At 44.5% G+C, this 25,405-nt stretch overlaps 1 protein-coding gene across 4 annotated transcripts in view; it reads right to left on the bottom strand.

Annotated features, from left to right (window-relative positions):
* Positions 1-25,405, bottom strand: part of DCTN2 (dynactin subunit 2) — a 98,042-nt gene that overhangs the window by 50,104 nt on the left and 22,533 nt on the right. The window contains exons 3-4 of one of the 4 annotated variants that reach the window (XM_029594583.1): positions 14,194-14,202; positions 1,622-1,627 (exon numbers count right to left, since the gene is read on the bottom strand). The exons of 1 other annotated variant lie outside the window; for it this stretch is intronic. In XM_029594583.1, coding sequence (XP_029450443.1) covers positions 1,622-1,627; positions 14,194-14,202 — 15 coding nt within the window. The remainder of the gene's footprint in view (positions 1-1,621; positions 1,628-14,193; positions 14,203-25,405) is intronic. 2 more of the 4 variants (XM_029594584.1, XM_029594585.1) reach the window with 2 other exon arrangements.

Here is a 25,405-nt window from a genome sequence, read left to right as displayed (position 1 = left end):
AATTCTAATGGAGAAGAGAGGGAGACATTTTTATTTTATTAAAGGTGTAAGTTTTCTGGGTTTGGCTCAGGGACAATGGGGTATATTTTAAAAGGTGGTGCACGCGATACCCGGTGCACGCACATGGACGCCCGATTTTATAACATGCGCACGTTATAAAAAAAAAACCGGGGATCAGCGCAAGCAAGGGGGTGCACAATTGTGCAACTTGCGTGCGCCAATGCCCGCAGCCTTCCCCCGTTCCCTCCCAGGCTGCTCCGATTTTGGAGTGGGCTTGGAGAGAACTTCCCAACTCCCTAACCTAACCTCTATTCCCCTTCCCCTCCTGCTCCCTAGCCCTCACCTAGACCTCCCTGACCTTTGTTTTACCTGTTGCGCCTGCCGGCATACAATCCCCCACCACAGCAGCAAAATGGCCACTGTGCCGGGAGCCTCTGACCCCGCCCTGCCCCTTTTTCGAAGCCCCAGGACATACGCGCATCCCGGGGCTGTAGGCCCGGCGCACGTAACCCCATTTACGCGCGTGGGCTTTTTAAAAATCTACCCCAATGTGTAATACAAAAGAAGCCACAAAGCTAATGAGATCACAATGAGGAAGAAAGAAAAACACCAAACCTAAAGCATGAAACCACCCTATCACTATCCCATGGTTTGAGAAATGCACACAACAGTTACACTACAAGGACAAGAAAGTCTCTTCCGATTCATCCAGAGGCTTTCCCATTTATAAATTAAAAAAAAGTCTGTGACCGATGCACATGTCAAATCCATTTAACAACCCAACAAAATGGCTTAGATAAAACACTCTTGCTAGTTAAGTTATCATGCAATTAGGATACAGATTAGTGGAAAATAAAAAAAATTTTAATAGCAGCATTTACAACTATTTACAGCAGAAAATACAGTTTGTTAGCTGCAACAGAGAACCTTTTGTCTTTACCCCTCTCTCTCGCTTTGTGATGGCTCGAACATAACCTATGAACACCAGACCCATTCAATAGCCATTGTCGCCAGTCCCCTTCTTAGTGTCTCACTGGACTCTTCTTGGCAATAGAAAGGAAACATACATTTTTCCTTCCCATCCTTTTATTATTACTGATTTAGAGGAATTGGCCATATTTGATGAATGTTCCCCATACTCAAATGATCCCAATGGGCATCTAAAAGTGCTACTGGTTGGCACTGGCCGTTTTGTTCTAATCACTAAGATATGGTGCCTAGGCAGGGTGTCTTATAAAACATACACTTTAAAAAAAAAACAAACAAAAAACTAATAATTTTTCAAAATATATTTCTGCAAGAAAAGGGTGGCTGAAAGAAGAATTTTGACAGTTTTTGTCTGGATTTAGAATATTTCTGAATTTCAACTTTATGTTCGTGGTGAGGGAATTCCATATTGGATACGGACATGAAATGGCCATTTGTGAAGTGCTAGATATATTTTTAAGCAAAATGCATAGTGATTTATTGTATGCAATTTTCAGGTTTATTCTGGTGTTATACAAAATTAATCCAAGTATTTTTTGTAAAATAAATAGCACACAAGTGTGGTAAAGACAAAAGTTTAGACATCACCCATTGCTACAAAGACAAGCGGACAGAATAGTGCCAGAATGCTTACCAGCTCCTTGCGTTCCCGCAGAGGTGAGAAAGTTAAAAGAGAGAAACACAGAAACCGTATTAGCAGACTGTCCCATGCACTAAACAATTACTTTATAAATACTTACGCAAAAAACAGGAACACCCAACTGCCACTTTCACAAACCTGAAAATCCCCAGGGCTGCAACAAGTGTTACAGATATTCTTAAGTGTCACGTTCAGTTTGTTAAGGAGAAGCACAAGGGCAGATCAGTTAGCCGCTGTAAAGACTGTGTTGGCTTTAAAGGCAAAGGCTACAAATCTGAAATGTTTACTTCTGCAAGAAAATAATTAGAGGACTAACAGGAAGAAGCAATATGTTACTGGCACATGGGGCCAACACAACAGAAGAGGGAATGGCATATACAGGCAATAAGCAAACACAAAGATGCAACATGCAACTGTTAGTACTCACAACAGGCACACACGTCATGGCTGCAAATATACCACGCAACTGAAGAGCTAACACCGGCCCCATGGGGTGTGGGCTTTTGGGATACCTGAGATGCTAACTGCATATATTCTGGGTTGAATCAAGCTAATTTGTGTATTCTGGTTCTCCTGAAAACCAAGCCAATTGGTGGCTCACAAGAACCACAGCACTAAGATGTTATTCCCCTTTTAGATGCGAGGCTGCGTGATCCATGGTCTCCCTGCATCACCGCTTTCCTGCTTCAGTAAGGAATCTGGAAACATTTAAACCTAATCCAGAGTCTTGCTTGAAATAAAGTGGGTGTGTGTTTGGAGTAAAGAACACCAGTCACTCATGCAGCACACCCCACTATCACAGATTCTGCAAGCAGAAACGGATAAGGTTACCGAGCATTACTAGAAACATTTTTACAAAAGCTTTCCTACAAGATAAAAAGGCTACTAGGATCCTGCCTCCTCCCTTTTAACCATACAATGTGCTACAGCATGGCCCTCTAAAAGATGGCACACGAACCACTATTTGAATGGGTGTTTATCTCCATTCACCAGAGAGACAGGAGCAGGAAAAAAAAAAAAAAAAAAGATTCAGCATGATTTTTGTTCCACCTCTTTTTACTTTGCAATTGGAATTTTTCTATTCAACTACATTTCACAGCACTATACACACACATTTGTAGTTTCAACTATAAGATGTCCAACTAATCACAATCAATGGACTGAGAGGACAGCAGATAGAAGAGTGAACCAGCAGGCCCACAGAATCAAAATGGCCACCTCAGCAGCCTTAAAACTGGGTCGGGTAACGCCTGCTATTGAATGGCTGTTTTAAAAGATTTTAGGAACATGGTACTCTAACCCACGTAGAATTTTAAAGATAAGATGGATGATATTTGAAAGAAAATAAACTCCTATGCTAAATACCGGTAGGTCTTTTTTGGCTAGCGGTTGATTCTCGTATTTAATATTACGAGAAAGTTGAGAATCAGAGCACCTCTACTGGTATCAAGTGCGGCAGCTGTGGAGATATTAAAATTATAATTTCAAAGCTCATGGCCCTGCTTAGAGGATGATGGGTTAGTGGGAAACACAGAATACCCCTACACTATGAAACATTTGAGTAACCATACCTTTAACTGAGATTTTGTTACCCGAAAAGCTGTAATTAAGGGCTTTTTCCTGTTCAGGTGTAATCATAAACTGCAGCAGCTTTACCTGCTATGCAGTGGGAATCTCTTTTTTTTTTTTTTTTTACACCCTAGTGGTAAGTGTGTGGCACACCTTAGAAAGACAAATATCTAAAGGAGTTAAAACATGAAAATGCAATCAAGGATTGCACAAAGCCCAAGAAATCACTGAACTGTTGTTACATCAATCCTCCCTGGGAACAAATTATTGTGTTACTAATTAAAAAGAAAAAAAAAAATCATAAGCAGGGCCCCCAAGTCTCCCATGATCCAGGTCCATCGAAAGAATCAAGGGGAACCAGGAGTTATAACTGAGGGTGTGTGGGCGCACTTCTCTTCCCGTCAAACATTTGGCTTGCATTTGGGTAATCCTCTACCTTCCCCCATTCCCCTTGTCAAGCTCTCTCACTGCTGCTGATTGGACCAGCACAAGGAGAAGAAAAGTGACGGTGCCGCAGGCCTCATCCTCTTCCTGTGCTGTCCAGGGCCAGCAACAACACTGCTTTGAACAGCACTGAATTCAGCCTATTTTGGGCTCCAGAATTTTGATTCTCTTATCAAATTCTCAAGAAACTTGAGGGAAGAAATCAGAATGGGAACGTACTCTAAGGTAGCTAGATTGTGGCAAAGTGGCACCGAAAGTGGCATGAATAGCCTAAGGCTCTGTAAATGGGAAAAGGGGTACCAATAGTAGCATGAGTTCTCCAAGGCATCATCAGAGGAGCAAAGAAGCAGCAAGAGAGAGAGCGAAGAACATCCAAAGGCTCCAAAAGAGGAAACCAGCATGAACCCCTGAAGGCAGCATGAGAGGCAAAGTGGCACCAAGAGCGGTATCAGCATGCTAAGGCACCATGAAGGGAGAACAAAGCAGAAGAGGTGGCAGGAAAAAATCCAAGGTACTGAAAGAGGCAAAGCAGCAAAAGAGTGGAATCAACACACCAAAGCAACATGAGAGGTGCAAAGCAGCCTCCCAGAGTGGCAGGAACACCTCAAGGTGGAGGGTCTGGTGTATGGCAGCATGACGAGAGTAGAAGAAAGAACCCCAAGGTGTAAAATCTGGGTATAGTAGCAAGGCTGAGTGGCATAAACTCCTAAGATTTTTTTTGTTTGATTTATATTCTTCTTCTCAGGCACTTCAAAGTTGGCTGACTGGTTATTTTTCAGGCCACTGGAGATCATAAAAGAGTTTACTTCTTGGAACAAGCAGACACGTCCAAATACCACCAACCAAAGCTGACATTACAAAAAAAAAACCAGATTAAAAAGAGATAAAAAGAAAATAAGTGATGGAGATAAAATACACAGATACCCCCTGAGGAAGAAAGAACAATTTTGAAACATGGCCCATGGAGGATTTTCTACAGATGATGATACCAGAAAAGGGGCATATAATGCATTCAAGATCAAAATCACAGATACGTTTCTCATGACACATTTTGGCAATGTTAGAAATTTTTTTAAATATTAAATAATTGCAAAAATATGCATGAAATAAGGTGTGATGATATAACCATTAAAAGTTCAAAACATACTGTATGAGCAGTATCCCTTTCATGCAATATTTAACCATTGCATTGCCATGGTTTAAAGTTCAGATATATTCAATGTGGTAGTATAACTTTTGTACAATTACTCAAAAAAATCTCCACTTACAACTGACTAGCGAATGCTTGTATAAATAAGATAAACCAGCCTACAAAAAAAAAAAGTACAAAAGACACTGTTGGATAAAAAATGTTTGTTTATTAAAAAGCAGGCTGGATAGAGGTTTATTTTTAAGACTAGTGATTACATCAGGCATATGCTTCTACTGTTTACAATTTCAGAGAAGCAAAGCACTTCTGAGGTCTTTTTCTTTCCAAACTAAATTTTATCTTATGTATACAAGCAATCGCTAGTCAACTGTAAGTGGAGATTTTTTTGAGTAATAGTTCAGAGGTTCTTCACTTGCCTGTTGTATTTTGATTTAAATATTTTTGTGACATGAGCTTTTATTTCATACTTGAGCTTGATCTTGTTACTGGATGGAATTATGAGTTTCTTGTGAAATAAGCTTGCAGAATGAAATCATTACCACATTCAGAACATGTAAATAGTTTCACTTTCTAATCAGTGTGATTTTCTTGGTAGGTTCTGATGTTTGCTTTAAAAAAAGTTCTTATATTTATTGGCTGAAATCAAGCTGTTCCATTTCTTGATTTTCTGGTTTTGCATGATTTCTCGCTACCTACTGAAGCATTTACCACATTCTGAACATCAAAATTGTTTCTCCTCAGCATTTTCCTTCTGCCTATATTTCTTCCTTCTAATTGATGGTTTTGGTGGGTTTTGCCATATTCTGTAACTAATCTCAGGCTCTACCTTTTCTTGATTTTCTGAGGTATGGCAAGTAGGCATGTGGCAGCAAGTCCCCCTATGGTGGAATAAGGGGTATGGCAGGTAACAGCATCCTCCCAAGCCCATGTTTACAGAGGAAATACACAGTATCTCTCATACTCAGTCTTTAAGACCCGCAACACTGGATCCAGAGAGCAATAGGCTGGATCACTGTAATATGTTGTCTTTGTACTGTGGTCGTCTTGACAACAGCTCAAGCCTCACACATGACTTACTGGGAAGGGCTGGCAGTTAACTTGCTATATGGTTACAATTAGCCACAGAGGCATTCACGGAGCGGGATGCCAGTGGCCAGTGGTTGGTGTTCCACCTTCACGGAGCGGAAGGATGGAGGGCTGCCATCTCCAAATTAAAAAAAGAAAAAAAAAAACCAACAAAAAAAAAACAGGGATGGGTTCATGGGCTATAGGTATTACCAATTATTAGGCTTATTCAATTACCAATTATTAGGCATTTCAATATTAGATGATAGTTAATGTGTCTTTCAAGGCATACTTCACTTTCAATGCATATCCAGCATAGCTCTCTGCTACAACGGCAGGGGAGAAGAAAAACTAATACTTCACGCATATCCAGCATTGCTCTCTGCTTTAACGGCAGAGAGCTATGCTGCCGCTTAACCAACTAATCAAACTTAATATTTCACTTGGAAGCAGCTCCATCACTGCTCTCTACATTAATGGTGGGGGTGAAAGGGAAATAGAACCTAAGGTTAATAACAGCCAAGAGAAACAGATAAGTATGAGAAAAAAGAAGTGTGAAGCTTGCTGGGCAGACTGGATGGACCGATTGGTCTTCTTCTGCCGTCATTTTCTATGTTTCTAATTACTTACTGACACCTAATCCCTATTGATTTCTAGTCCCCATTCATTTCAGGAACCCCATGAATGAAACAAAACCTTCACTATTATCAGCTCCTTAAGACTCTGTGCCACCTGCAGTTCCTCAGTATTTCTATATTAACTAAACAACTAAATTCTTCAGTGAACCCAAAATTGTGCTCTATTCCCTTTAACTGAGAGAAGCTGAAACATTTTCCTTTCTAGATTGTATATACAGCTATATGAGAGCAGTTTACAGTCCAACCGAGCAAGACTCTGGACTGGTCTGGTAGGACTCAAGGAAAAATTAATAATCAATTTCTCCTTCTTTATCGTCCACCAAACCAGTCCAGATGCATGGGATGTACCTAAGCTATTCTTATACTGGGAATAATACTGAAAGAACTAGAGATGTGAATCGGAACCAGAATCGGTTCGGATTTCAGTTCCGATTCACATCTCTATAGATGTGAATCGGAACCAGAATCGGTTCGGATTTCAGTTCCGATTCACATCTCTAGAAAGAACTGCTCTCATAAGAACATAAGATTGCCATACTAGGTCAGACTAAAGGTCCATCAAGTCCAGTACCCTGTTTTCAACAGTGGCCAATCCAGGTCACAAATACCTGGCAAGATCCCAAACAGTAAATAGGTCCCATGCTGCTATCATGCTGTATAAGTTATAGCTATACCCCAAGTCTACTTGACTAATAATAGTTTATGGACTTCTCCTCCAGGAGTTTGTCCAAACCTTTTTTAAACCCAGCTATGCTAACTGCCTTAACCACATCTTCGGGCAATAATTTCCAGAGTTTAACTGTATGTTTGATGAAAAAGAATTTCCTCTAATTTGTTTTGAACATGCTACTTACTAACTTCATGGAGTGTCTTTGTAAAGAGTAAATCATCGATTTACATTTATCAGTTCTATTCCGCTCATCATTTTATAAATCTCAATCATATCTCCCCCTCAGCTATCTCTTCTCCAAATTGAACAGCCCTCTTTTTAGGCTTTCCTTAAGGAGAGTGGAACAGCTATCCTATATCATTTTGGTCATCCTTCTCTGTACCTTTTCCAATGCAATTATATCTTTTTTGAAATGTAGCGACCAAAACTGCACATAGTACTCTAGGTGTAGCCTCACCCTAGAGTGATACAGAGGCATTATAACATTCTCCACTTATTCACCATTCATTTCCTAATAACTCCTAACACTGTACCTGATTCACTAAAGGTGTTTCCCATTCCATAGACACAAAATGGGAGAAAAGTCTTAATCAATCTGGCCCATTGCTTGCTTTTTTGATTGCCGCTGCATACTGAGCCAAGGATTTCAAAAGTATTGTCCACTTCAATGCCCATATCCTTTTTCTGGGTGGTAACTTCTAATATAGAATCTAACATCATTCAACTACAGTGTGGGTTACTTTTCCCATATGCATCACTTTGCATTTGTCCACATCAAATTTCATCTGCCATTTAAATGCTGACTTCCAATATTTTAAGGTCCTCCTGCAATTTTCACAATCCACTTGTGATTTAACAACTCAATTTTATGTCTGGAAATTTGATCACCTCGCTCACTGTTCCCCTTTCCAGATCATTTACAAATATATTAAAAAGCACCAGTCCCAGTACAAATCCTTGGAGGCTCTGTTTACCTTTCTCCATTGAGAAAACTTGACAGTTTTAGTCCTACTCTCAGTTTCCTGTCTTTTAAACAGTTTGCAGTCCACAATAGGACATTGCCTCTTATCCCATGAGCTTTTACATTTTCTCAGGAATCTCTCAAGGTGCACTTTGTCAGTCTTCTGAAAATCCAAATACACTATATACACCGGTTCACTATTATCCACGTTTATTAAACCCTTCAAAAAAATGTGGCAGACTGTAAATCCATGCTGGCTGTGTCCCATTAAATCTTGTCTTTGTAAATGTTCTGTGATTTTGTTCTTTAGAATACTTTCCACAGTTTTTCCCAGTCAGATTCACAGGTCTATAGTTTCCCGGATCACTGCTGGAGCCCTTTTTAAAGATCGGGGTTAATTTGGCCAACCTCCAATCTTCAGGTACAATGGACGATTTTAATGATAGATTACAAATTACTAGATCTGAAATTTCATTTTTGAGTTCTTTCAGAAGTCTGGGGCGTATACCAATTGATCCGGGTAATTTCACTGTGATTTGTTTCATTTCTTCTGAATCATCACCATTTAATACAGTTTCATGCATGGTTATCTCCCCAACATCCTCTTCAGTAAACACCGAAGCGAAGAATTTAGTCTTTCAGAAATAGCCTTATCCCTCGATGATCTTAGTTTAAACAATCCCCTCACAAGCTTCCTGATTCGAATATATTAAAAGTTGTTTTTATTATGAGATTTTTGTCTCTATGGACAGCTTCTTTTCAAATTCTCTTTTAGCCTGCTTTATCAATGTTTTACATCTAATTTGCCAATGCTTGTGCTGTTTCCTGGTTTCTTCAGTTGGATCCTTTTTCCAATTTTTGAAAGAAGTTCTTTTGGATAAAATAGCCTTATACAATTCACCTTTTAACCATGCCAGCAGTCGTTTGGCCTTCCTCCCACTTTTTTTTTTTTTTTAATGCGTGGAACATATCTAGACAGGGCTTCCATGATGGTATTTTTAAAACAATAACCATGCCTGATGTAAATTCTAATCTCTGTAGCTGCACTTTTCAGTGTTTTCTAATTATTTATCTCATTTTATCAGTTTCCCTTTTGAAACTGTAGATTTACTTAATGTCCTCCATCCAGTCATTAAGTCAAATATGATAGCACTATGATCACTTTTTCCATGTAGCCCTACCATTACCTCTCACACCAAATCCCACATTTCACTAAGAATTAAGTTAAAATGTCTCCCCTTCTCATTGGTTTCCAGACTAACTGCTCCATGAAGCAGTCATTTATTTCACCTAGAAATCTCCTTAGCATATCCTGATGTTACTTTTACCCAGTCAATACTGGGGTAACTGAAATCTCCCAATTACCCAAATGTGTTAGCTTCCCTAATCTCTGTTAGTATTTCTGAGAGCTCCAGGGATACCAGAAACTTCCCCTTTCTTACTGCCACAATCACTGAACAAAGGGTCTCCATGCATGAAGTGAGCACTCTTGACAACACATTCACTTTCTTTAAATCCAAAATGGGCTGGAAGGTGCTCTCTTTCTTTGGTATCACAAAATAAATGGAAAACTCTAGATCCCATTTTCTCTTTGGCATCGGTACCACTGCTGACAGTTGGAAGAGATGATCCACAGTGGTCTTTACAGCTTCCCTTTTTTTGGTATGAATATGGGGATACCATGAATGCTCAGAAACTGAACAACTAGGCATAATCCGTCCCTTACCATGGTTAAGACCCCATTGGTTCATTTTAATTTGGGTCCTCTCTCCATAAAATTGGGACAAATGACCTCCAATCCAGACAATGGAAGGGTGGACCCTTTGGCACTCATTGCGAACCCTTAACTCCTCCTGAGCCAGCAACACCACCATCCCTAGCAGCTCTTAATCTGCTCGAAAAAAAGACTGAGATCCACCACCACTGTTTCTGGGATCCACCACCACTGTTTCTGGGACACTGAACTCTGTCCTGGCCGATAACATCCAATTTCCCCCAAATTTTGGTCTGTTGGTAAAAAATATTATGAGCTCCCTTGGACTCGCCTAGATGCTTGACTAGCTTCTCAAGGTCTTTTCCAAATAGCAGCTTCCCAGAAAGGTAGGTAACTAAGCTGCGATTTGAATATCTGCTGCCCAACTGCACAGGCACAATAAATGTCTAGCGGAAACTGACAAAACCATACTTCTGGCTGAGGTCTGAATTAAATCATATAAAGCATCCAAGATGAAGGAAAGACCAGCCTCCAGCCTCTCTGCCTCTCGTTCTGACATCTTCCTCAGAAGTTGTCACTGAAATTTGCTGTACCCAGCGCAAATACATACAGTTACATACAACCACACAAAGAGGTAAGTCTGAAATGTCAAAGGCCCTTGAGGTGTAAATCAATTTTCCCGTCCTGGGCATCCTTTAGTGCCATACTACCTTCAAATGGAATTGTCTTTTTGGTGACTGCAGACACTACAGCATCTACCTTAGGCAGCCACAACTGCTCCAAAGCCTCCTCAAGAAGAGGTTGGAGCTTTGCCATGGCCCTGCCCACTTTCAGACCAGAGTGTCCCATTCCTTGGAGACTATGGCGCCAACTGTCCTATGAAAGGGAAAAGCCTTAGCAGGGCCCCCAAGATCCTCCAAAATTGGGTCTTCTCCCTCCTGTTCTGGTTCTGCTTTCTTCTTAACTTCCAACTGAGCTAGCGCCTGAGTAATCATCATTTCTTCTTTTTTAAATAAGTGGACTACCCTTGGATCATCCTCCTCTGCCATGGAGACCTTCCCCCTCCTCAAAACAATCACTGCCTGATCACAGCCCACCAAGACGTCCTCTCCCAGAGAATCCTCCTTAGAGTTTAAGGCTAAATCCTTGTCCTTTTGCAGTCTTGGATGCTTAGGAAGAGACTCCAAAGAAGCTCCCTCCGAGGTACTAGAAAGGGAATCTTTCTTAATTAAAAATGCCTTATGCATTAAAAACAACAAATTCAAGAGAAAAGGGCTCCTCAGAAGACAGCCCCAGCCAATCCTGAACAGCAGGGCTCTCTCTTGCCTTATTCCGCGGCACTAGCTCCCTTTAGATGGGAGAAATGATTGGAGGGTCTATAAATAGCTCACAGAGCCTCTTTCCGTATGACCAGGAAAAGGACTTAAAATGGCCACCCCACCAGATCCCCTTCTAGCAGAGCTAGATGCTGAAATTGGCATTTGTTTGCTCCTAGTGGCTCACTTGCCTTTGGATCTACGAAGAGGTTCCCCCACTAGCCCTTTCTACCTCCTGTAAAAGACTGACACAATCCAGAAGCTAGGATTGCTCCTCGCCTGCCTTTGCACATGGGGCATTTCTTCCCATGTTCAGATGGAGCAGCTATGCATGGCCAAAAAGAAAAAAAAAAAAAAATAGTGCTGCTTCAAGCAAAAACTAAATAGCACTGCCACTTACCTCCCCCTCTCTCCACACTAAACTTCAAGCCTAGAAAGGACCTCCACTGTGGGAGTGGCAGCTGCTGAGTTCAATTCAGTCCCCCTGCTCCAGCAGACAACCCCTTCAGTAACACTGTCTTTTTTTTTTTAATTTTAAAGTTTACTGAGGCAATCCACCCAGCTGAAATAAACACTTCCCCATTGATGTAATCCACTTTGAAGTACCTGAAAAAGTGGAATTAAATAAAAAAAATGTCTTCAGGAGCCAGAGCAGGAGAAATACTAGAGAGGAGAGGGGGAACGAGGGAACTGTCAGTATTGTACTTAACCACAATATAATTCAGGCTCTTGGGCTTACATGTACTGTGTGTCATATACAATGCAGGCTTAAATAGACAATTCTGTAAATTATCTCATAAGCGGGAAGTCCTCAGACTCACTGGCTGCTCTCTTGGGAGAGGGTAATGCTTTGTTTGATAAGACACTGAGCAAACAGTAAATGAACTACCTATATGCTAACAGACTTACAGCGGAGACAAAGACAAAGACTAACAAAGGTTAAAACCATCAAGAACAATCAGAAAACATGAAGGCAGATATTAACTTGAAGGAAACCTGCTTTTAACTTTCAGGTAAAGAGATCATCTCTCTAATCTCATCCCTTTTTGTTTCGATTACATCACAGGACCATCTCAAACTGATAAAAGGGACATTCATATACATACAGACCACCTGTTCAAACTTTTTCTTACCTCTCAGACTTTCAGTATAAAAATGCACAATTCTATACAACTTTGTAGCAAGCTTATTTAAAATATTATTACACAAATACCTGTGTCTTTGTGTCTATCTTTTACTATATCCACTGCTTTGGGAAAGTGAACACGGGACCTTGCATATATATTACCAATAATAAGATTATAGGAGGCAGTACCACTGGCTTTCAGACCCCTGCCTCATTTAAAGGGCATAAGCACATTAAGGGCCACCAATCCCCTGGTTATCCTTTGTAGCCCTGCCTACCCCGGGAGAAATTTGTTGCACAGATCATCCGACTGCAGGTTTGGCACCTCTACTATCAGCTGGAGACCGAAAAATACTGAGGAACTGCAGGTGGCACAGTGTCTTAAGGGGCTAATGCAGTAAGGTTTTTATTTTCCGTCTCTACCTGCTGGTAGGGGAGAAAAAGACATGGGTCTGGACTGGTAGACAATAAGAAAGCTACTTTTTTTTTTTTTTTAAACTCTCGATGCAGTAAACTAACAGCATGCTAATGCATTGGTAATTATATAATGCACACCAATCCAAAAGTGTGCAAAAAAAAAAAAGTTTATGACACAGAAAATCAAGATTTTAAGTGCATAAATCACATTGTATGCACAGATGACATGCTTTTTGTGCACATAACTTTTTTCTATGCATAAAATACACTACAGGTCACAGTGCCAAAACTTTAGCTTCTGCCCATAGACTTGACACTAGTGCTGGAAACTTTACCCCACCTCAGACCAGGAGTAAAATTTCCAGCATTAAGAAAATCTAAATTAAACCAGCACATTTCTCTGTATTAGGAGGGAGGGGTATTAATAGCTAATACCTTCATTTACATGGGACTTCCAGGCAAGGATGATAAGCAAGGTGTACTAGTTCTATGCGCACTAAAAACTCCTTGCAACATAGGGCATAATGTGCGCGCTCAAAAAATGTGCAAGAGTGTACCTTATTACACTGGGCCTATGAACTGAAGCAGAATTTTATTTGTTTCAATAACCTGGCTTTTTAAAACACTACTTTCATCCTGCTCAACTGGAACCTGATGTAACTGGCTAAAATGCTAAGATAATGCCTTTGCAGTTAATAGGGGCTGCTTTCCCCCATCATCCTCTTTTTGTCCCCACTCATGTTTATCCTAATCATCACAACAACAATCCTTAGGATGACAAGTATGGACCACGGCCCTCTCCAGAACCCCATCCATGTCCAATTTTGGGCCAAACAGTAGGTGTTGCTGTTGAGCTAGTGCTGGGACTCCCAGCCAGGCACCATTAACACTGTTTCTCCAGCTCCAGCAGGCCTCAGGGGAAGTGGTAGAATTAAAGAATCAAACCTGTCTCTGAGGTACTGCCACTGGGCCAGTCAACCTGCCTGCCCTGAGTCCCCATGCAACTTAACTATGCCTTCAAATTGAACATGCTGTTGGTAGTCAAATACAACAGACTGCCCTACTCATTCTCTTGACTAGGCCAAAGGCATGTCCCTGCCTTTGGCCTAGTTATTGAACCTGTAGAGAAAAATCCAGCATTTTGAAATAAAATCACTGCTTATTGAAATGATTGGAATCACATTTTACAATGCTTGCCCAAACCATTTTCCATGGAGGATTAAAATGTGAAAATATATAAAGATGCCTCACAGATGCATGAGAAATTTCAAATCCCAAACCAAAGTAATCATTGGGAAAAAAACCAAAACAACAACAAAAAAAACAAAACCAAAACCACACACCACACACAAAGCTTGATTCCATGACAAATTTTGCAAAACTAATTATTGGAATTAAAACAACCAGTTAATAGTTATTAGCCAAGCTATGTAGATTCATCTGCATGCAAAAAATAAGGGGAAAATCATGCAAAACGAGAATTTAAATGGTCTTACTTGTGCAAACTAGTGTCCAGCCAAGGTGGTGAGGGGGGGGGGGGGGGGGGGGGGGAGCAAAGCATTAGGAAAACTCAAGTAAGTTCAAACACACAACAGTTAATAAAACACACATAAGCTGCATTAGATAAGTGCCTCAATTTGTACAAGTGTATGGAAGAAAGGAGAATTGGTTCTTACCTGCTAATTTTCGTTCCTGTAGTACCACAAATCAGTCCAGACTCCTGGGTTTTGCCTCCCCAACAGCAGATGAAGCAGAGAAAGTTTCACTGGCACTGTTACATAACCCAGTGTGCCACCTGCAGTCCCTCAGTATTGACCTGTACCCAAGCCAAGATGACAGCAACAACCTTAAATTTCTAAGCAAACTCACTCCCTTCCAATGAGCCAGAAGAAGGTGAAGCTGCCCAAAAAGACAATGGGAAAACTCATTTCCCAACTAACATAAGTGATCAGCACTGAAAAACCTCCACAAACTTGTACTATATACAAAGCAAGAGTACAAGCAGTGGACTCTTCTCCCCCATCCCCCAGTAAATGGGGTGGGTCTCTGGACTGATTGAGGTACTACAGGAACAAAAATTAGCAGGTATGAACCAATTTTCCTTTCCCTATACGTACCCGGATCAGTCCAGACTCCTAGAATGTTCCTAAGCTCCCCTGAACTCGGGAGCTCGTAGAACCCTCCCCTTAACTCGGGGGCTCGTAGAACCCTCCCCTTAACTCGGGGGCTCGTAGAACCCTCTAAAGCACATGGAAGCAGGATCCCCCACATTCAAGCGAGAATGCCTAGCAAAAGTGTACAGTGACTTCCCAGTAGCTGCCCAGCAAATTTCATGCGAAGACGCCTGTTATGACTCAGCCCAGGAAGTCAACTGAGAACGCATCAAGTGCGCCACTAAACCCTCGGCAGTGGGTGCCCTTTAGAAAGGTAAGTCAATTCGATCGCTTCCTTCAGCCACTGCACAATTTCCCTTCTTTGGACCACTCCACAGTGCAAAGAGGTGTTATGATCTATGGAAATCATACCTTTAGATACCTCAATAATGTATGCCTCCAATCTAAGAACCTAAACTCCCACACATGAGGCCTAGAGGAATCCAAATCCATAAAAGCTGGAAGATGGAACACCAAGACCACCTCAGGCACAAAAAAAGGCACTATACATAAAGATAGCCCAGAATCAGACATCTGTAGGAAGGGATCTCGACACAAAAGCGCCTGGAGCTCTGAAATTCCCTGGCTGAACAAATAGCCACCAAGAAAACCACTAAGAGTCAAGTCCTTAACTGCAGCTCTCTTTAGTGGTTCAAACAGAGCCTCACACTATCCTCTAAGGACTAGATTCAGATTCCAAGATGGACAAATGTTCTGCACCTGAGGAAGCAAGTTCTTAGCTCCTTGAAGGAACCGTATAACATCCAGATGTGCAGACAGAGAATACCCAGACACAACCTAGTGTCGCTATCTGGGCTCTCAGAGAGTAAAGGCCAATCCCTTGACCAGAACCTTTCTGTAGAAAAGTCAAAATACGCAACACCATAGCCTGAACAGACTGAGGCTGCACTCTTAACAGTAGACCAGGACTCTAAGATCCTCCAAAATTCGAACATACATCAAGGATGTAGAAGATCGCCCAGCCTGCAATAAGGTGGAAATAACTGCTTTGGAATATCCCCTCCATCTCAGATGTGTCCTCTCAGAAGCAAAGCCATGAGACAGAAGTGAGCCATCTAACCCAAAAATATATGTCCGAACCTCAGGGGCCTGACTATGGCCATGTTGATCGGATCTGGGAAGCATGGTTGATGTGGCCATTCTGGAGCTACCAGGATCACATTGCCCGGATGTTTCTCTATCTGCCGTAATCCCTTGTCCACCAGAGGCCACGGGAGGGAAGACAAAGAAGAATCCCGAGTCCATGGCAGCACCAGAGCTCCGATTCTTTTCTACCATGTTCTGTTCAGCGGCTGTAAAACCGTGACACCTTGATGTGCTCTTTGGTTAGGATACCCCCATATTCTGTGAATGAGACATCACTGCCAATGACAGCTCCCATTCCCTGCAGTCTAACTTTATCGGACTGATAAAATCCACAAGAATGTTGTTCACGCCAGTGATGTGAGATGCAACCAGCCGCTCCAAGTGCTGCTCTTCCCAGAGTATCAACTCCAGGGCCTCTGAGCCACTGCCTGATTCTTAATTAAACCTTCATGGTTGATGTAGTCCATCGTCGCCGCATTGTCCAATAGGATCTGTACTGGATGGCCACATAACCTTGGCAGACAGGCAAGCAATGCGAAATGCACCACTCTCGTCTCAAACCGATTGATAGGCCTCCTTTTCAACCACTGGCTTTGCGCAGACTGATCTTGCCATGATGCCCTCCATTGGTGGTGACTATTATCCAATTCAAAATCTCCAATTCCACACCACACAAGACTGGTGGAATAAGCTACCACGAAAGACTGTTCCTGGCTTCCCTCTCTAACAGAAGAGGAAGATGAAACTCTGCCAATAACGGATTCCAGCAGGAGAAGACAGCCCCCTGCAGAAGCTGCATATGTGCAAACGCCCAATGCATTAATTCCAGTGTCGATGCCATAGAACCTAGGACCTGTAAATAGTCCAAGACCCTGAGCACCAAGCCCTCTAGCAGAAGCCTAATCTGGCTCTGCAATTTCAGCAATCTCTTAGTGAGAAACACTCTCTCTGCCAGTGTGTCGAACTGAGCTCCCAGATACTCCAGAGTTTGTAAGAGAACTAAATGGCTCGTTGCTAGGTTCACAAACCATCCTAGAAACTTTAAAAGTACATCGGTACCTTTTGTACTAATTGTCAACAGAGGTTATCTGATTTTGCATGAATGAGCCAGTCATCCAGTTATAGATACACCAACAAACTCTCCTTTTGCAATGCAGCCACCCTCACCACCATCAACTTAATGGAGATACATGGGTCCATTGTCAGCCGAAGGGAAGGGCTCAAAAATGAAAATGTTCCCTTAGGACCATGAACCTCTGAAATCTCTGGTGGCTTTGTGAAGATATTAGTGATGTGCAAAGCCTGAACCTTTCAGTTCGGGCTTCGTTTTCGGCCCGCCATGGGAAATATTGTATTTCCTGCGGTTCGGGCCTTTGAAATTCATAGGGACCCGAATTTCGGGTTAGTGCGCGCTAACTCCCGTTAGCGTGCACTAACCCGAAAATGAAATTTTCCCAACATTTATTGACCTGAAGAGCTTCTCAACAGCTTATGCCTCTTGACTGGCCAAGAATCCATGGAGACTGGGGCCAAGAGCCAGCATCCTGCTAAACACGCTTTGCGCATAAGCAAATTAAAACCAGCAGGAGACATCTACCAGAACCAGAGACTCCTCCTCAGTGCAAATGCCTCTTTGTACCTCTCTGGGACAGGGAACCACCAGCGACATTAGAGGAGGGGATTCCTCTGCCTCTCTCACCAACACTGCTAGGGAATCGAAAATGGCTGCCGTTTCCACGCTGATGCGGAAAGCCTCAGCGATAGACCCCGTTACAAACAAGACTTGTTCTACAGGTGTGGTTATGCTTGACGCAGAATCCCCTGAATGCCATGCCACTTGACGCATGCACTCGCTGCAGGGGAACAGTCCCTCAGTGTCATGGAGCCATCACCTGGTCTCCTCAGCAGGCAGAAAAGCTGCTGAAAAACTTCATCGCTGAGCTCCCTGAGCTACTAAGGTAGCTTCTCCCGCTGGAACCCTGCTGTTGCACAGATTCTTTGTTCTCTCTCTCTCTTTTTTTTTGTACTCTGAGGACAAATAAAGATACTTAGAAACCATTACTTTCCTTTGGTGCAGAGGTTCAGCTTCCAGGAGCACAGGCCACATGGCAGATCAGAGAAGGATCACTGGCTATATCTGTCTCCTTTTGACAAACAGTGACACAGTGCAGGACAAACCATATAAAAGGGATATTTCCCTGCTCCACTGGGCTCGTAGTGCAGAAGGGATCTGGACCACCAGATGCCCAACCTCCTACTCGTCCACCTCAAACCGGTGGGGGGGGGGGGGGGGGGGGGGGGGGGGAGAATCCAGAAATTTTATCTTTTAATCTTTTTTTTCTGTCTCTCGACAGGTTTACCCCTACCATATGCTGAAGACAGAGGAATACTGAGGGACTGCAGGTGGCAGGCTGGGTTATGTACAGTGTCTGTGAAACTTTCTCCGTCTCCATCTGCTGGCAGGGAGACAAAACCCAGGAGTCTGGACTGATCCGAGTATGTACAGGGAAACCTATTACCACCATATCACTCAAATGAAATCCCAATTTCTTCAAGTCTGGAATCTGCAGCACTTACATAATTATACGCTTTTGCTACAAATGAGCTAAGTAGCCATCAGAATATAATACATGTCTGGCAGTACCAGCAATAGAGTTCATTTTTCTGCACCAGTTTTTGATATTGGAGAAATTACTTACCTGATAATTTTGTTTTCCTTAGTGTAGACAGATGGATTCCGGACCAATGGGTATAGTGTACTCCTGACAGCAGTTGGAGACGGATGTCAGCACCAGTACATATACCCCTGCAGGAAGCTCTGCTCTTCAGTATTCTCCTCGCAAAGCAATTGTGGATATATGTATGTCTGGATAATTTGATTAACTTGAATAACTTGAGAAACGTGATTAACTTGAATTGGTTGACGTGGACTATAGCTGGAGACCGTCAGTGCCCTCAACCGAGAAAACACCGACACCCAGTAACTATAGGCGTCCTAGCTGAAGGAAAGCATGGCTTACCAGTGTGTCTTGCTCTCGGGAATTGACTCCCGAGGTTTTCGTGCACAGCGGCAGCCGTGGGCGGGATACTGAATCCACCTGTCTACACTAAGGAAAACGAAATTATCAGGTAAGTAATTTCTCCATTTCCTAGCATGTAGCAGATGGATTCAGGACCAATGGGATGTACAAAAGCTACTCCCGAAACGGGTGGGAGGCTGCCCGTGGCCCACTTACTACTGCCCTTGCGAATGCTGTGTCCTCCTAAGCTTGAACATCCAGGCGGTAGAAACCTGGCGAAGGTGTGAATGGAGGATCATGTCGCTGCCCGACAGATCTCGGCGGGTGTCAGCATCTTTGTTTCTGCCCAGGACACTGCCTGGGCTCTAGTGGAATGGGCCTTGACTTGAGTGGTGGAGGCTTGCCTGCCTCTATGTAGGCCGCCTTGATTACTTCTTTGATCCAGCGGGCTATGGGTGCCCGCGAGGCTGCTTCTCCTTGTTTCTTCTCGCTGTGAAGGACGAATAATAGGTGGTCCGTCTTTCGTACGGGTTCCGACCTTTCCAGGTATCGGACTAGGAGTCTACAGACATTAAGGTGGCGAAGACGGTGAGATTCCTCCGAGCTTTTGTGCTTGTCTGGAGATGGTAGCGAGATGGTTTGGTTTAGATGGAAGTGAGAAACCACCTTTGGAAGGAAGGAGGGGACAGTGCGTAGCTGTATGGATCCCGGTGTGAACCTGAGAAAGGGTTCCCGCGACAGGATAGTGCTTGAAGTTCGGAGATGCGACGGGCTGAACATATTGCCATTAGGAATGTGGTCTTCAAGGTTAGTAGTCGTAGAGACAGACCGCGGATAGGTGGGAAGGAGGCTCCCGCTACGAAGTCTAGTACTAGATTGAGGTTCCATAGGGGTACAGGCCACCTTAAGGGTGGACGGATCTGCTTGACCCCTCTCAGGAAGCGGGAGACGTCCGGATGAGATGTTAGGCTAATACCTTCCACTCTGGTTCCGAAGCATGCCAATGTGGCCATCTGAACCTTGATGGAGTTGAGAGACAACCCCTTCTGTAAGCCGTCCTGCAGGAATTCCAGGATCGTGGGAATTTTGGCTGTCCGTGGAAGGATGTCGTGGTCTTCGCACCAGGCTTCGAATATTCTCCATATTCGTATGTAAGTTAGCAATGTGGAGAACTTGTGTGCTTGGAGCAAGGTGTCAATCACCGCCCTAGAGTATCTGCTCTTCTTCAGGCGTGTCCTCTCAATGGCCAGACCATAAGAGAGAATAGAGTTGGGTCTTCGTGGAGGATCGGGCCTTGCTGGAGCAGATCCCTGTGTGGAGGTATAGGGAGAGGAGAGGGCTCCCCGACACGCGTCTTCGCATGCCTGCGTACCATGGCTTTCTTGGCCAGTCCGGGGCCACTAGAAGTACTAGTCCCCTGTGGTGCGCTATCTTGTGGATGTTCCCGCCCAATAGTGGCCATGGGGGGGAAGGCGTATAGCAGGTCTTCCTGTGGCCAGGTCTGGATGAGGGCATCGATCCCTTGGGATTGTGGTTCTCGTCTGCGACTGAAGTTGGGAACTTGGGCGTTGGACCGGGTTGCCAGGAGATCCATGGCTGGGGTTCTCCAGCCGTTTACTATCAACTGGAAGGCTGTAGTCGACAGCTTCCATTCCCCTGGGTTTAGAATTTCTCTGGTGAGGTAGTCTGCAGTGACGTTGTCTTTTCCCGCGATGTGGACGGCTGAGATCCCTTGTAGGTTTGCTTCTACCCATGCCATTAGGGAATCTATTTCCAGGGACACCTGTTGGCTTCTGGTTCCCCCCTGGTGGTTGATGTAGGCAACTGTTGTGGTGTTGTCCGACACGACTGACAGATTTGCCCTGGAGTCTGTGATGGAACCGTAGGCAGGCTAGTCTGACTGCCCGCGCTTCCAGTCAGTTGATGTTCCACCCCGACTCTTCCTTGTTCCATTGCCCCTGGGCCGTCAGTTCCTGGCAGTGGGCTCCTCACCCTCATAGGCTCGCATCCGTGGTGAGCAAGACCCAGGTTGATAGAGATAGCCTTACTCCCTTGCTTAGATGGTCTTCTTGTAGCAACCATTGGAGCTGGTTCTGCAGTTCCTCCGGGAGCTGGAGACTAATGGAGTAGTCCTGGGACATCGGGTTCCACGTGACAGTAGAGCGCGCTGCAGCAGTCGCATGTGGGCTCTTGCCCATGGCACCACTTCCAGGGTTGTTGTCATGAAGCCGAGGACTTGGAGGTAGTCCCATACTTTGGGGCGGAGACCTCCTAGCAGGTTTCGCAATTGGTTCATCAGTTTTCTTCTCCTTGTAGGGGGAAAGAACGACCTTGTCTTGTTTGGTGTCGAACCAGACTCCCAGGTATTCTAGAGATTGGGAGGGCTGCAGACAGCTCTTGTTTGTGTTGTCGACCCACCTGAGGCTCTCCAGTAGAGTCTTGACTCTGGTGACTTTCGTCTGGAGATTTTGCCCTGATCAGCCAATCGTCCAGATATGGGTGTACGAGGATTCCTTCTTTCCTCAGTGTCGCTGCCACTACCACCATGATTTTGGTGAACGTGCTGGGGGCTGAGGCTAGCCCGAAGGTTAGCGTCCGGAACTGGTAGTGGTGGTCCAGGATTGTGAAGCATAGGAATCGCTGATGCTCGTGATGGACTGGAATGTGCAGGTAGGCTTCTGACAGATCCAGGGATGTAAGGAATTCTCCCGGCTGTATTGCCCTTATGACCGAGCACAGGGTTTACATGCGGAAATGTGGCACCCTCAGGTAGCGGTTGACCGACTTGAGGCCAAGGATGGGCCGGAATGTTCCCTCTTTCTTGGGGACGATAAAATAGATGGAATAGTGCCCAGTATTTTGTTGTTGCGTGGGCACCGGTGATATGGCCTTTAGGGCGATCAATTTGGCCAGTGTGGTTTCCACTGCTGTCCTCTTGGAGGGTGCGTGGCAAGGAGATTTCACAAACTTGTCTGGAGGGATGTTGTGGAAGTCCAGGTAGTATCCCTCTCGAATGATGGTTAGGATCCACTTGTCCGCTGTTATCTCGACCCATCTTTGGTTGAATAGGGCAAGCCTGCCCCCTATGGCTTCTTCCTGTGGATGGGTCGGCTGAGTCTCATTGTGGGGTGCGGCTGGGGCCTGTGCCGGCTCCCTTCTTGTTGTGTTTGTTCCGAAAGGACTAGCCCCTGCCTGCGGGGAGAGGGGCTTGGTATGTACTCTTATAAGGTCTGAAGTGCTGTGATCCTCTGCCCTAAGGTAATCGGGGAGAGGGGCGTTGGCTTCTTTTGTTCTTGTCCTCCAGTAGCCAAGGTACTGGAGATTTGACCCATTTGTTGGCTAACTTCTCAGTTTGCTTCTGAACAGGAGGGCACATTTAAAGGGCATTCTTGTGAGTTTCGTCTTGGAAGTTGCGTCGGCTGACCAACTTCGGAGCCAGAGTTGCCTTCTGGCTGCCACTACGGATGAGACGCCCCTGGCTAAGGTGCGTACCAAATCAGAGGTCGCATCCGTGAGGAAGGATACCGCTGGTTCCAGTGCTTCACCAGGCGTGGCAGCGTTCCTGGTCATGGATAAGCAGGCACGTGTTACCATGGCATAGCAGGCAGCAATCTGAAGTGACATAGCTGATACGTCAAATGACTGTTTAAAGATGAATTCCAGACGTCTGTCCTGGGCATCCTTGAGTGCCGCTTCTCCCTCAACTGGAATGGTAATGCGCTTTGTGACCGCACAGACCATGGCGTCCACTTTGAGGAACACTAGTAGATCTTTGGCTGAGGGTTCCAGTGGAAATAGGGCTTCCAGGGCCCGCCCCCCTTTGAAACTGGCCTCCCATTCCAAGTTGATCAGCTGTTGTACGGCTTGCAGCAAGGGGAAGTGGCGGGAGGCCTGACGGAGCCCTTCTAGGAGAGGGTTCGTCTTTGGTTCCTCTGTGGCACTTGTGCCTGGAATGGCGAGCTTCTTCAAGCTGAGAGCCACAAGATATGGTATCTCGTCTTTGGAGAAGAAGCGCCTCATGGTTCGGTAAGGTTCCGTTCCTGGAGGAATTTCCCCTTCCTCCGGGGGGGTCTTGATTTTCGTCTGAGGTTTGACTGGGGGGGGGGGGGGGGGGGGGGGAGGACACGTCACTGGAAGGCCTGGAGGGCCCTCTGGTGGCGGATGCATGCTGGACAAAGGTGTGTAGACCCTTAAAGAATTCTACCCAGGAGAAGGATCCTGGGTCTAGATTCAAGGCCGCTGCATTCCCCAGGGACCCCGTTTGGGGGAGGGTCGTGCTGGGGATAGTGAGGTCCGGGGTACTATCAGTGGATCCGGATTCCTGTACTGGCTGGGGAGGGCCTTGTCCAGGTTCTCCCAGGACCTCCTCGCACTGTAGACACAGAGCCGTGGCCTCCTCATGCTGCGCCGCTCTTATGTGGCAGGCTGGGCAGAGGGCTTGTGTCTTGGTTTTCTTGGCCGGTGGTGCCATGGTTTTGTACACATAGGTTGTTGAAACCTCGGTATGTGCATTTAATGTGCGTGCCCGGAGTCTTAGCTATGTGCTCCAGGTGTGCCCAAGATGTGCGTGTAGGCCGGGATGCACACGCCGCTGTACGCACGGCCTTAACTTGTGCGCCCGGCTCATCCCTATGCGCACGGTTCAGTTAGGTGGACAGAGCGGCGAATGGCGTTGGCGACCATCTCAGAGGGTCTCTACGTGGAAGGACCTTCATATCCGATCAGGATTTGGCCCGGCCTGGGCTGATCAACCCGATGGTACAGATGCCGGCAGGTGATCTGTGCGGCTATCCGAGCCTCAGAGACCGGAGACTTAGAAAAAATGTTTTCTACCTTACATTGTCTTGGCGTTTCCCAGTTTCGTTCCGGGCGGTCTCCGGCTGCGGGGGGAGAGGGAAGTACCTTCACCGCCGCGCTCTCTTTGCACCCACTGCCTCTCAGCTGCTCCCGTTGCCAGGGGCTAAGTCCACACCGGGAACCGGCTGCCGGACAGAGGCCTACCTCTGAGGGATCTCAGAAATCACCTCAGGAAATCTCAACCGGGGGAGGGACCCTTAGGTATCACCGCAGGAGAGCGGGGCTCGTCTGGAGAGGTAAGATTTCTTCGTTTGGAATTTTCTCTCTTCTTTGGTTTGAATACTCTAACGCTGAGCAAGCATGTATAGAGTCCCGAACTGCTATGGAGACGGAAAATACTGAAGAGCAGAGCTTCCTGCAGGGGTATATGTACTGGTGCTGACGTCAGATTGAAATCTGACTCCATCTCCAACTGCTATCAGGAGCACACTATACCCATTGGTCCTGAATCCATCTGCTACATGCTAGGAAACTTTAGATAATTATCATTAGCATAAGCCAGTCTGCCCCTTTATGGGGTGTGCTCAAGGCCAGTGCCAAAAGGCTAACAAGCTCTGAATCATCATACAGAGATTTTACAGTGTATAGGATGGGGAATATGGGAGAAGGTGATAGGATGGCCAGAAATATTTGGAGCAAAAAAAAAAATAAACACAAGAAATCACTTTCAACACAAATATTAGCCCCTAATTCTCAGGTTATAAGATGACTGATGAACAGTTCAACGCAAGCTTCATCATCATTACACATTCTCCCTAGAAAAGTGGCTCTCAACCCTGTCCTGGAGGCACACCTAACCAGTCCATTTTTCAGGACAGACAGTAAATATCTACGATCTTGAGACCCAGTGTATGGGAATCTTAACATATGCAAATCTTTTACTTCCACTACAGAATCTTTATCCTGAGATGCAAGGTCTCCCATTTACGTGCACAAAAGATTAGGGTTTCCTTTCATTTCAGTCTGAAGTTAGCTTTATTAAATACACGAAGAAGCACTGCTAACAAGCAAACCAAACAAATCTCTCTCATGGGGGCCTTGCGACTTGCAAGTTTCCAAACTATAAAGGAAATGATGGCCAGTCAAATTCCCTTATCCTTCAATATCCAGACTCCTTCCTCAGGTTCTGGTTTTCAAAGTGTCTAAGAGCAGCAGACTCTCTCTATGCAGAATCAATCATCAATATATTGGAAAGTTTATGCAGGTCTCTTGCACTGTTTGCACTATTCAAGATAGCTTTCGGAGACCTTGATAGTTTGAACACCTAACCTCAATAAGGTATATACCATCTGCTCATATTGATAGTTTAACTACCTATCTCCTAGGGTTCTGGTCTCTATGAGACACAGGCTGTAAGATTTTCTATTTTTATTTTTTTTTCCAGCTTTTTACTTGTTTTTGTAAAAAATAGTATAGTTATGCTTAAAGGAGCAGGGTTTATAAAGATACATTGTATTTTTTTTCCTTCTATTATCTTATTTTACTTGTTATTTTGGTTTTATTTTATTTTATGGTCTTTAGTTAAAAGTAATTTTTAGTTATTTTGTTTTACAATTTATAATCTTGTAAAC

Source organism: Rhinatrema bivittatum, chromosome 3 (assembly GCF_901001135.1).
Source record: "Rhinatrema bivittatum chromosome 3, aRhiBiv1.1, whole genome shotgun sequence".
Lineage (NCBI taxonomy): Eukaryota > Metazoa > Chordata > Amphibia > Gymnophiona > Rhinatrematidae > Rhinatrema > Rhinatrema bivittatum.
This window is presented reverse-complemented; position numbering and strand designations above follow the sequence as displayed.